The 13785-nt window shown below is 45.4% G+C and overlaps 1 protein-coding gene across 2 annotated transcripts in view; it reads left to right on the plus strand.

Moving 5' to 3' along the window:
- The window catches only part of alg3 (ALG3 alpha-1,3- mannosyltransferase), a 54751-nt gene that overhangs the window by 22555 nt on the left and 18411 nt on the right, over window positions 1-13785 (plus strand). For both annotated transcript variants that reach the window (XM_072474092.1, XM_072474091.1), the window contains exon 6: window positions 11175-11380. In XM_072474092.1, the coding sequence (XP_072330193.1) occupies window positions 11175-11380 (206 nt within the window). The remainder of the gene's footprint in view (window positions 1-11174; window positions 11381-13785) is intronic.

Genomic DNA, 13785 nt, shown 5'->3' on the forward strand with positions numbered 1-13785 from the left:
GGAATGTATTCGGGTACTTTCAGGAACACTTAATTTTATGCAAGGAGCGTTCTTCATTTCCCCTGGTATCGTCACCTTCGCATATGGGCAGGGTCTCCTGTTCTTGGCCGAGTTAGGGGAGGATAAGATTTTGGAGGTCTATGGGCAGATGTTGGCAATGGAGCAGCAATTGTTGGGGTTAAGAGAAAGTGTGGGGGTGAGCTGGATTTGGTCTTTAAGGGGGGGTGTGGAGTGGACTCTTCACATAGTCAACTTCATCTCCTCACGAGCGAGGTTAAGCCTAATCTAGTTCAAGGTGTGCACCTGACTAGGGCACATATGAGTGGGTTCTTCTCTGGGGTGACTGGTGGCAGCCTTCATCTCCTTTTCCAGGGAACTGATTACCGTCGGCTGTTAGCGGGGGGCGGGGTTTGTCTTTTTATTTTTTATAAAGGTTCTGTTCTCTATGGGGGCTGGGGAGAGGGGGATTGGGTGGCTGTACTTTCGGTATAATACAGGGGATTTGTTGTATTGTTGTTTTTTTTTGTAATAATGAAAATTGTGCTTGAGTAAAAATATATATTTTTAAAATTACCATTGCTGAATTCCTCATCAGCATCCTGTGGGACGAGCTGTTGACCAGAAGTTTAACTGGATCAACCATATAAGTACTATGACTACAAAACGCTGAGCATACTGCAGCGAGTAATTCCAACTCCTGCACCTGCTGCCCTTGTTCTTCTAGGTGGTACATGTTCTAGATTCGGAAGGTACTGTCAAAGGCGCCTTGAGAATTGTTGCAGTACTACTATCATATGCACTAATTAACAGCTTGATGTCACTTTTGAAATTCTTCTGCCAGTTGGCAGCATTGTCATCAGCCTGCTATAGAGCAGTGAGGCCACCACTGAAGCACAGATTGGAACACTTGTCGATTATAAGCACCATGGTTGGTTCTTTGCCACAGCTGCACAGGGTGAGTCATGGTGCCTCCAACGGGAGAGGCTGTTGAGGCAGGGTCCGATTACAGTGTGACACCTGTTAGTTTGACGGTAGGTCGAAGCCTGGGATTTCCAATGTGGAATCATCAATCAAGCACTGATTCTGGTATGGGTTATGCCATAGGCCCTTCCACAGGTCCACAGCAGAACAGCCAAGCTGGGGCAAGTTGGGCCAGATTGGCCGCCTTGAGATGAAGTGTTTGCCGGGTGGGTGACCTCTACTCCCAGTGGCAGATCAGATTTGTATGCATTCTTTCTAGCAATCATGCTACACTAGCTACACAATGGATTAGTGGTGACGCAATGTTTCAGAGAACAGATAGCCAATTTGTGTTTGTTGACCGGATTACTTCTGAGATGTTCCTCATGGTCTCATTCAGCTGGACATCTAACAGTTTGCAGTGCACAGAGTTCTTCTAGAAGCGCCGTAATCAGCTATTGAATAGCAGAGAGCCAAAGAGGAGGTTGTTAAAGTTCTGGAATTGTCATAGTGTATCTTGCACAGCAGTGTTTTCAAACATTTTTTCCAGGACCCACTTTTGCCAACCATCACGACACACGCCGATCGATGGTCGCGACACATCAGTTCTTTAATGCAACAGATGAGCCTGTTTGGTCTTCATGATCTCCCTTTGCATTCAATGTTACATTTCTGCTGAGGACTTCAGCTGATGATTTAAATTCTTGCTGCATCCTTTGAAAGAAATCAAGAGATTTGTCCTCAAACTTGCCATGCCAAATGTCCAAGTTTTGAGGGTTTTAATCTCTCATTTGCATATAACATACATGGGCTTTGCACCCTGATTTGCATTGTCACAATTAACAAAGCCGTACCTCAATAAATCACCTTTATACTGCTTTGTTCCCAATTTCAGTTTTTTCTTTGTTGGCTGTTCACCAGAGGGCTTGGAGCTCTGTACAGAGCTAACACTGGCACTGCTCTGACCTGCCCTGGACTCTCCAGAGCAGCTGACTCCAGCAGATTCAGTTGTGAGTTCCTGGCCAGGCGGTACACTGTCTGTTGTGTCTCTGGCCCTCTCTTCCTTTATAACAAAACAATCCATCTTCAGTTCTTCAAAGTTCCTTGCCTTGCTTGTTTGCAGCTAGAAAATGACGCAATGTTTCCTCTGTGATTTTGAGGCAGAAATCTGGATGTACAGGGCCAATGACCTGCTCTCTGCCACCGCTACATCATTCCATTTAAAAGCCAGTCGCGGCTGGCATTCTCAATTTAAAAGCTGATCGCGGCCATTGGGCGCTTTTCCTGCCATGCGGAGCGTTGCGACCAATCATATTGAGACCGGCACTTTGAAAAACCCTGTTGCAAAGGGTACACACCGCTATCACTGTGCGCCACTGGTGGAGGGAGTGATATCTATGATGGTAATGGGGGGCTGATCAAGCGGATCAATATGGATGATATTGAGTTTCTTGAGTGTTATTCGAGGTGCACTCATCCAGGAAGGTGGAGAGTATTCCGTATTCCATCACACTCCTGACTTGTGCCTTGTAGATTGTGAACAGATGAGTTACTCTGCAGAATTTTCAGCTGATCTACTGTTGTGACCACAGTATTTTTGTGGCTGAACCAGTTAAGCTGGTATACGACCCTCTAATGGACTGACCTGATTAACACTACACCCTTGTATGCTTCACCCGATGCCGGTGTTTATGTAGTTCCATTGTGTACCTTGTGTTGCCCTATTATGTATTTTATTTTTATTTTCTCTTCATGATCTGTTGAGCTGCTCGCAGAAAAATACTTTTCACTGTACCTCAGTACACGTGACAATAAACCAATCCAGTATCCAGTGCTTTTCACCAGCGCAAACCTTTGTTTGAGGAAAAAGATTGAAGCTAGTAAACAGACCCCATCATTAATTTTATTCAGTCCTATTCGTATGGGAGCTGGTTTTCTATCAACAAATGTCTCAAATCTGCTTTATTCAATGCTGAAGTGTATTGTTGTTGGCAATGATTAGATCAGATTTTAAGTGCAATTCTCCTGCTAAATTACCACGATAGCTGCTTTCAAATCAAAAATTATTTGTTTACTGGCCTCCTTCAGACCTTTGTATTACACTTGCACTCTGGAAGAAATTGTAACTTGCCACCCGGGTATTAAACTGATGGTGCAGAACAGCCTTCTATAATGGAAACCATAGAAACGGTCCAATTTTTATTTCCACTCAATCAGACAGTTTTATGCCCAGCTAGCAAGTTGAAAATCCATGCCTCAGTCCTATTGTTTTGAGGTTACATGGTATTAAAACATTAGATCTATATGAAGAGGGTTTCCTGGAAATAGATTACTTTTCATCTCTATGCATCTTTTCATTATTTAAATTGGCTCCTGTTATTTGATATTGCGGCTAGAGACCTGCTGCACAGGAGTGCTCTGAGTAATTGCTTTTCCTTATCATGTCCATTGTTTCATTTGCCTGAATGTTTTACTACATTAGGTCAGAGCTTAATGCAGGCCTGGTGGGTGTCTTTTTTTATGGTCAAACAATATTAATCTACAAGCTAAATAAAAAATCATTATATAATTAACAGTAATCCTGCTACATCCCCAGAAAATAATTTAATTAGCCAAGGTTATTAACCTTCACAATTTCTGTCAACCATACATTTGTTAGTGACATACAACTATATTCTCATTGCCACTGTCACCAACAATAGAAAGATGGTTAACCCTGGATTACTGACTGCCCAATTTTCATTGATCCAGGAATTGCCTTTGAAAGCAGGAGAAAACACATGCCTTTATATTTTTGGCACACCAGAAAAGGAAAAACAACGGCTGGAATTTTCTGGCTCCGCCCACCATCTGGATCGTCCACATCTACCAAATGTCAGTGGACTTTTGGCTGGCCCACTGCATCCCCCACGGTGGGTCCTGCTGTGGCGAGACCAAAACATCCCACCAGTGTGAAGGGTCAGAAAATCCTGCCCTAAGATTCATCTGATCTTGAACTTTTAATAATTTGCAATCTTTTTTTTTGTTGTTGTATGATTTCAAGTCCATCAAAGTTCAGTGGATTTTGATGGAAGAAATTTATCCTAAAAACACATTGCTGCAGGTGCCAGCTGGAACAATATGACAGCAACCAGGCAAAATTACTTTGCAGTCCCATTCCCCATCTTTGTAATCTCCTCTAGCCCTACAACCTTCTGAGATCCTCCAATTCTGGTTCTTTGCACGCTCCTGATTTCAATCACTCGGTTAGCATCAACCCATTTCAGCTTGGAGATTTTCTTTCTCGGCAACATTTGTTTCGATCCAATAAAGGCAATCCACAATATTTTTAGCAAGCGTACATTATCTTACAAACAATCTATGTAATGTTTAGTGGGTAAACTATCTTCAGTATACCCCTTGCATTGAATTGCCCCTGAAATATTCGACAAATAGAATCCGATATCCACTGCTTCAACAAGAGTCAGTGTTTCAGCAGCTAAAGTGCTTTTAACAACCCTTTTTATTTTCTTAGCTACCCATTTTTACTTCTGAAACCATCTGCACTCGAATTCTCATCAGAAAAATTAACATGTATAGCACCACTAAAAATGACTAATTTCATGCTCTTTGGGTCACTCATGGATGGCACCTTAAGTGTGCATTTCTCCTGATGTGATTTGTTAATATTTAATTTACCTTTTAAAGAAATCCTCAACATTAGGGTGTTTCATCACAGTTCTTAATTCATAAAACAAAGGTAGCATAAGGCCTTGTCTGAATGCATAACCAATTCATCTGACCAATCAAGCTCTGCGAATGCTCTGACTCAGTTGACCTAGCCCAATTAACCAGGATGTGAATAACACCCTCCCAAAAGTATTGCTGATTTAAAGTTATTCCAGACCTCGATATCTAAACCAATAAGCCTGATTTGAGTAAACTACTGATTCAATTGACTTGTCCAAAAACAATTGCCTTATCATTCTCCATGTTCAGTTTCATTTGCACCTTTTTCATGGCATGCTTGCTCAACAACAAGGGTATATCACGAGAGACTACATCAGTACTGATTGTAGTCTTTTTAGTTACCTCAATGTGTGGTCATCAGTTGGGGTCCTATTAATGCCTCTTCTCTACAGGGGTTTAATGGTTTCAATTTTTCATTGCCACATATGTCACCTTGGATCTAATTTGGTCCTGAAAAAGCTTTATTTATTGCTCTCGACCCATGAATTGGTCGTAGATAACTTTGTCCAAGTTTGAGCCCTTACTCGACAAACAGCAGGTACTAGAAACCTGTAAGCAATGGTCAGCTGCTTAACTCCCGTACGATTACATTGTCACTATACCCTTAACTATTATATGGGCACTCACCATATTCTTGAAAACATTGATTCATTGACTGAGGGGCGTCATGTGCTGTCTAACACTGTTGAGGTGAATCTGTCAAAAAGGGGAAACATGGTGTGAGGACTTCTGACATTGCAATTGTGAGATGATAGAAAAGTGGGAACCTGCCCCAAAACCATGCAGAATTTCAGTAGACTGTTTTGAAATGTTGAAGCAAGTTTATTACAGTCCTAGTAACAAGGCTGAGATTGATTTGGTTAACTAGATATTTGAGTTTGCTTTCTATGTGCAATTCTCCATTTCATTGTTTATAAGCTGCTAAATAAACCTTTCAATCACTGTGTAGCAATGACTCACTGCCGAACTGAGCTTTGTGAGCAAACAATTCATTGTTGCTTAAGTCCCTTTATCTGGAAAACGGAACAGGTGGGCAGATGTTCGTCTAGTTTATGGACATATTGAAACTGTTTTTACGCAAAGCAGTTTCTCCAACTGTAGATTAAATACATTACGTTTGAATAATTTCATTGTGTTTCCGGTTTACTGAATTATTTGTGCACTACTTCCCAACTATTGCAAAGCTACTTTCAATATATGAGTATATTCAAAGGTTGGTCTCGCAACAGTTAGATCTCTAATTAAGTATTGATGACACTCCTCAGTTACAGTGGGTGCGATCTCCCCAAAAATTTCTAAGTTAATTTGTGGTGGGTTTTTAGGGAGTTTCTGCTGGCGAGTAGCCCACCGCTATTCCATGACACTTGGTCACATTTTTGGGCCCGGGGGAGTTTCTCACTGGTTTAGCCCACACTTCGAAAACATTTTGCACAGGGAGCTGAACTCCGATGCCGGGCCGCCATGTTGAAAGGGTGCCCTGATCTCTAAGTGAGCTTGTGGGTCCTCCACACCCCACACATGGGCAATGTCCCCCCCCCCCCCCCCCCCCACACACACATGGTCACTACCCCACACCCACCCAAGTGAGGACACCCTGCTATGGGGTCCCTGGGGGTCCCCCCTTACAGCACCCCCTCCAGATCGTGTTTTCGGGATACTTAAGGGGGAGGGGGGAGCAGCCCCAAGTCGTGGTCCACATAGGTACCAACGACATAGGTAGGAAAAGGGATAGGGATGTAAGGCAGGAATTCGGGGAGCTAGGGTGGAAACTTAGATCTAGGACAAACAGAGTTATTATCTCTAGGTTGTTACCCGTGCCACGTGCTAGCGAGATGAGGAATAGGGAGAGAGAGGAGTTGAACACGTGGCTACAGGGATGGTGCAGGAGGGAGGGTTTCAGATTTCTGGATAATTGGGGCTCATTCTGGGGTCGGTGGGACCTCTACAAACTGGATGGTCTACACCTGGACCAGAGGGGTACCAATATCCTGGGGGGAAATTTGCTGATGCTCATCAGGAGGGTTTAAACTAGTTCAGCAGGGGATTGGGAACCAGAATTGTAGCTCCAGTATATAGGAGGTTGAGAGTAGTGAGGTCACGAGTAAGGTTTCAAAGTTGCAGGAGTGTACCGGCATGCAGGAAGGTGGTTTAAAGTGTGTCTTCTTCAATGCCAGGAGCATCCGGAATAAGGTGGGTGAACTTGCGGCATGGGTTGGTACCTGGGACTTCGATGATGTGGCCATTTCGGAGACATGGATAGAGCAGGGACAGGAATGGTTGTTGCAGGTGCCGGGGTTTAGATATTTCAGTAAGCTCAGGGAAGGTGGTAAAAGAGGGGGAGGGGTGGCATTGTTAGTCAAGGACAGTATTATGGTGGCAGAAAGGACGTTTGATGAGGACTCGTCTACTGAGGTAGTATGCGCTGAGGTTAGAAACAGGAAAGGAGAGGTCACCCTGTTGGGGGTTTTCTATAGGCCTCCAAAAAGTTCCAGAGATGTAGAGGAAAGGATTGCAAAGATGATTCTGGATAGGAGCAAAAGCAACAGGGTAGTTGTTTTGGGGGACTTTTAAGTTTCCAAATATTGACTGGAAACGCTATAGTTCGAATATTTTAGATGGGTCCGTTTTGGTCCAATATGTGCAGGAGGGTTTCCTGACACAGTATGTAGGCCAACAATAGGCGAGGCCATATTGGATTTGGTACTGGGTAATGAACCAGGACAGGTGTTAGATTTGGAGGTAGGTGAGCACTTTGGTGATAGTGACCACAATTCGATTACGTTTACTTTAGTGATGGAAAGGGCTATGTATATACCGCAGGCAAGAGTTATGTCTGGGGGAAAGGCAATTATGATGCGATGAGGCAAGACTTAGGATGCATCGGATGGAGAGGAAAACTGCAGGGGATGGGCACAATGGAAATGTGGAGCTTGTTCAAGGAACAGTTACTGCGTGTCCTTGATAAGTATGTACCTGTCGGGCAGGGAGGAAGTGATCGAGCGAGGGAACCGTGGTTTACTAAAGCAGTCGAAACACTTGTCAAGAGGAAGAAGGAGGCTTATGTAAAGATGAGACATGAAGGTTCAGTTAGGGCGCTCGAGAGTTACAAGTTAGCTAGGAAGGACCTAAAGAGGGAGCTAAGAAGAGCCAGGAGGGGACATGAGAAGTCTTTGGCAGATAGGATCAAGGATAACCCTAAAGCTTTCTATAGATATGTCAGGAATAAAAGAATGACTAGGGTAAGAGTAGGGCCAGTCAAGGTCCGTAGTGGGAAGTTGTGCTTGGAGTCCGAGGAGATAGGAGAGGTGCTAAATGAATATTTTTCGTCCGTATTCACACAAGAGAAAGACAATGTTGTCGAGAAGAATACTGAGATACAGGCTACTAGACTAGAAGGGCTTGAGGTTCATAAGGAGGAGGTGTTAGCAATTCTGGAAAGTGTGAAAATAGACAAGTCCCCTGGGCCGGATGGGATTTATCCTAGGATTCTCTGGGAAGCTAGGGAGGAGATTGCTGAGCCTTTGGCTTTGATCTTTAAGTCATTTTTGTCTACGGGAATAGTGCCAGAAGACTGGAGGATAGCAAATGTTGTCCCCTTGTTCAGGAAGGGGAGTAGAGACAACCCCGGTAACTATAGACCAGTGAGCCTTACTTCTGTTGTGGGCAAAGTCTTGGAAAGGTTTATAAGAGATGGGATGTATAATCATCTGGAAAGGAATAATTTGATTAGAGATAGTCAACACGGTTTTGTGAAGGGTAGGTCGTGCCTCACAAACTTTATTGAGTTCTTTGAGAAGGTGACCAAACAGATGGATGAGGGTAAAGTAGTTGATGTGGTGTATATGGATTTCAGTAAAGCGTTTGATAAGGTTCCCCACGGTAGGCTACTGCAGAAAATACGGAGGCATGGGATTCAGGGAGATTTAGCAGTTTTAATCAGAAATTAGCTAGCTGGAAGAAGACAAAGGGTGGTGGTTGATGGGAAATGTTCAGACTGGAGTCCAGTTACTAGTGGTGTACCACAAGGATCTGTTTTGGGGCCACTGCTGTTTGTCATTTTTATAAATGACCTGGAGGAGGGCGTAAAAGGATGGGTGAGTAAATTTGCAGATGACACTAAAGTCGGTGAAGTTGTGGACAGTGCGGAAGGATGTTACAAGTTACAGAGGGACATAGATACGCTGCAACACTGGGCTGAAAGGTGGCAAATGGAGATTTATGCAGAAAAGTGTGAGGTGATTCATTTTGGAAGGAATAACAGGAAGACAGAGTACTGGGCTAATGGTAAGATTCTTGGTAGTGTGGATGAGCAGTGAGATCTGGGTGTCCATGTACATAGATCCCTGAAAGTTGCCACCCAGGTTGAGAGGGTTGTTAAGAAGGCGTACGGTGTGTTAGCTTTTATTGGTAGAGGGATTGAGTTTCGGAGCCATGAGGTCATGTTGCAGCTGTACAAAACTCTGGTGCGGCCGCATTTGGAGTATTGCGTGCAATTCTAGTCGCCGCATTATAGGAAGGATGTGGAAGCATTGGAAAGGGTGCAGAGGAGATTTACCAGAATGTTGCCTGGTATGGTGGGAAGATCTTATGAGGGAAGGTTGAGGGACTTGAGGCTGTTTTCGTTAGAGAGAAGAAGGTTAAGAGGTGACTTAATTGAGGCATACAACATGATCAGAGGATTGGATAGGGTGGACAGTGAGAGCCTTTTTCCTCGGATGGTGATGTCTAGCACGAGGGGACATAGCTTTAAATTGAGGGGAGATAGATATAGGACAGATGTCAGAGGTAGGTTCTTTACTCGGAGAGTAGTAAGGGAGTGGAATGCCCTGCCTGCAACAGTAGTGGACTCGCCAACACTAAGGGCATTCAAATGGTCATTGGATAGACATATGGAAGATAAGGGAATAGTGTAGATGGGCTTTAGAGTGGTTTCACAGGTCGGTGCAACATCGAGGGCCAAAGGGCCTGTACTGCGCTGTAATGTTCTATGTTCTAGGACCCCCACCCATCACCCCCCAAACCCCGGATGTCCCTATTTATCTGCCCTGCATTCTCCTACTCCTCAAACCCCCCCCCCCCCCCCCCCCATCCTCATTTCAAGGGCATGGCCCGCCTCGTCTCCTGGCCCTTGGGCACTGGTACCTGGGCATCCTTGTACTGGCACCCAGACGGCGCTTCTGCTGGCTTGGCAGTGCCATCTGTCAGCTGGGCAGTGCCAAGGGAGTCATCCTGCGCTTACCCTGACCACCCAGGGGTCTCCGATGGCCCGGTAGAGTCACCGGGTGCTGTTCCGCCTTGTCCACATTTGTATGGACCAGTACTGATCGGCGCCCGACTGCAGCCTCCCTGAGGAGGCCAAAGAATTGAGGCAGGCTGGTCGTGAGTAGGTCATAAATAGGTTTATGACTTACTTCCGTGAGTGTCATTCGGTCCTGTCCATTTGGAGCTGGGTTCTGACTCCCATCTCACAGGACTCTGGAAAATCTCACGAGGCGAGTCGGTCATAAATAGGTTTATGACTGACTTCTGCGAGTGTCATTCGGTCCTGTCAGGAGCCTATCGGGAGGTTCAGTTAAAGCCTCTCTCAGCATTTTCCAGCCGCCTTGGCCCTCCCTTGAGTGCAATATGACGGGGGAATCACTCCTTGTTTCTGAGGTCTACTATAGACTAGGAATATAAACCAAGGTAACACTTAAGGTATCACTCTGCTGAAAGAGGTGGTAGGAGGCAGCACTATTGGTAAAATAAAGTAGCTTTCGAGTGAATAGAGAATTAGTCATGTTCCTGTCATTCCAACCAACAAAGCAATGATGCCAACGGAACTGTTCTTTGCCATTATGAAAAGTAAGTATTTGTTTGAGGCTTTAACCATACCTGCACTTTATAAATGCAGCATGAAAGCACTTTCCTATTATCTGTCATGTCTTTTGAAGAGGCAGTCACTTCAGGTTTACATGTTGGTTTCAACTTACATAATACTGTCTCACATAATCACCATCTCCTTTTAATATTCAATTTAATGTAGAAATAAAATCCTGAAAGAACTTAAGAAATTATTTTATCACCGCAGCAGTGTCCCCTATAGGCTGTGCAGCAACTCATGAGTTCCTGCACAGGCTGCTCATGAATTTGCCCATTTATTGCCCCATGTGTGGCTATACAAAATAATAATTGAAGGGGCTTTGCAATTACATAAATTGGCTGTACACAAAAATAATTAGAGTGCCAATTGAGTCACAATATTGCTTGGGTCAACTCTAGTTTTTTTTAAATCTCAAAAGGGAATTGAATGGATTCTTGGAAAAGACACATTTGCAAGGTTGTAAGAAAGAGCGGGAGAGTGGGAATGTTTGAATAGCCTTTTCAAGAGCCAACACGGACATGATAGGCCGAACAGTCTCTTTCTGTGATCTATGATTTTATGTAATGCTGTAATGGCTATTGGATGATCCAAATATTATTTTTTTTCCTCCTAAATAATTTAGGTAGTTTTGGGTTTGCCTTTCCTGATAGAGAATCCAGTTGGGTATTTGGCAAGGGCTTTCGACCTTGGCCGCCAGTTTCTCTTCAAGTGGACAGTGAACTGGCGTTTCCTGCCTGAAGACATTTTCCTGAATCGTCATTTCCACCTTCTACTGCTGGTGGCACACCTGAGCATCTTGATTCTCTTTGCTGTCTACAGATGGAACAAGTAGGTGTACCTTGATCAGGTTTATGTGCAGTAAGTCTGTTTACGTCTAGAATGTACATCAATGGGAATAATTGGGTGCGCTTGCTGAATAGAACTTTTTTGTGTGCCATTTTTGTGTTGGTCAAATTCAGAAAAGTCTGTACTTGAGAGCAGAAGACTTTTGACATCTAGTATTGCCACCAAGCACTCCCAAGAGACGATGCATTCTGCCCCAGTGATATGCGTCGCTTTAGCAATGTGCCTGAATGCAACCTTTGAAGAAAATTGCTCCCCGCTTCGCTTGTCCACATTTTTGTCAGTCATTTGCCTTTTCCCACACCATCCAGTACTGGGGCACATCATTGAAATTGTCATGTGAACCAAAATAAGAGTAGTTTACTATTGTAACAGCTCTACCACTTACTTCTATGGGTATTGAACTAGATTCTGCCATGTTGAAAAGCCACAAAAGATTAACCAAACAATTCTTTTTAATAAACAATTTTATTGAGGTATTTTTGGCATTGTAAACAGTTACAGTGTACAGTAATGTGCAAATATCAACACAAAGCAGAAACATAGTGCCAAAGAATGGTTGCCACCTTCGGGTGAACCCTAATACGGATCCAGCCCTAAAAAGCTCGACATGTCCGAGAGCCATGCTTCGGTCTTTGGGGGCTTTGAGTCCCTCCATGCCAGCAGTATATGTCGCCGGGCTACCAGGGAAGCAAAGGCCAAGACGTCGGCCTCCCTCTCCTCCCGGACCCCCGGGTCTTCCGAGACCCCAAAAATTGCCAGCACTGGACTTACCAAAACCCTAGTTTTCAGTACCTGGGACATGACGTCCGCAAATACCTCCCAGTATCTCCTAAGTTTTGGGCATGCCAGAACATGTGGACGCGATTCGCTGGCACTCCCGCACACCTAGCGCATTTATCCTCCTCCTCCCCACCCCCAAAAAAAAATGTAATCATCCGGGCCCACCGTCATGTGGGCCCGGTGGACGACCTTGAACTGAAGCAGGCTGAGCCCAGCACATGTTGCAGTTAAATTTACCCTACTCAGGGCTTCCACCCATACCCCCTCCTCCATCTCCTCGCTGAGTTCCTCCTCCCACTTGAGCTTCAGTTCCTCTGTCTGGGACTCCTCCCCCTTCATAAGTTCACGGTAAATATCCAAGACTTTCCCCTCTCCTACCTCTCCCCTAGACACTACTCTGTCCTGGATCCCATTTGGCGGGAAGCGTGGGAAGGATGGGACCTGTCTACGTATGAAGTCGCGCGCTTGCAAGTACCGAAAGTCATTCCCTCTGACTAGTCCGAATTTCTCCTCCAAGGCCCTCATGCTCAAAAAGATTCCCCCCAAGAACATATCGCCATCCTTCCCAACCCCGCCCGCTCAGAATCCACCATCCATACTCCCAGGGGCGAATTGGTGGTTGTCGCATATTGGAGACCAGACCGATGCTCCCATCTCCCCTACATGCTTCCTCCACTGGCCCCAGATCCGCAGGGCTGCCACCACTACCGGGCTGGTGGAGTACCTGGCCGGCGGGAGCGGTAGGGGGGGCCGTGACCAGGGCTGCCCAAACTGGTGCCCCTGCACGAAGCCGCCCCCAAATAGACCCCGTACTCACCATCCAACCCCTTACCATGGCTATGTTGGCTGCCCAGTAGTAGTTGCTGAGGTTCGGCAGCGCCAGCCCCCCCTTGCTACGGTTCCTCTCAAGCATCACTTTCTTCACCCGCGAGGACTTCCCTGCCCAGACAAAGCCATAATAATCTTGTTGACCCTTTTGAAGAAGGACCGCGGGATGAAAATCGGGAGGCATTGAAAAATAAACCGGAATCTTGGAAGGATTGTCATCTTTACCGTCTGCACTCTCCCCGCAAGTGATAGCAGGAGTGCAACCCATCTCCTGAACTCGCTCTTCATTTGTTCCACCACTCTAGTCAAATTTAGCTTATGCAGCCTGCCCTAGTCTCGTGCCACCTGTGTTTCTAACTATCGGAAACTTTCTCCGACCATCCTAAATGGCAGCCTCTTCAACCTGTCCTCCTGGCCTCTTGCCTGCACTACAAACATCTCACTCTTAGCCATGTTCAGTTTGTACCCTGAAAACCTGCCAAATTCTCTCAATATTCTTAGTATGCTGTCCATCCCAGCCAGCGGGTCCGACACGTACAGGAGCAGGTCGTCCGCGTACAACGATGCCGTGTGTTCCACCCCTCCCCTAATCATTCCCTTCCACCCTCTCGCAGCTCTCAGGGCAATCGCTAGTGGCTCTATGGCCACTGTAAACAGCAACGGGGAGAGTGGGCATCCCTGTCTGGTCCCCCGGTGTAGTCTAATGTTGTCCTATTCATCCTTACGCTAGCGTTTGGGGCCTGGTTCAATAGTCTCACCCAGTCAACAAAGCTCTCCCC

Source organism: Scyliorhinus torazame, chromosome 14, assembly GCF_047496885.1.
Source record: "Scyliorhinus torazame isolate Kashiwa2021f chromosome 14, sScyTor2.1, whole genome shotgun sequence".
NCBI lineage: Eukaryota > Metazoa > Chordata > Chondrichthyes > Carcharhiniformes > Scyliorhinidae > Scyliorhinus > Scyliorhinus torazame.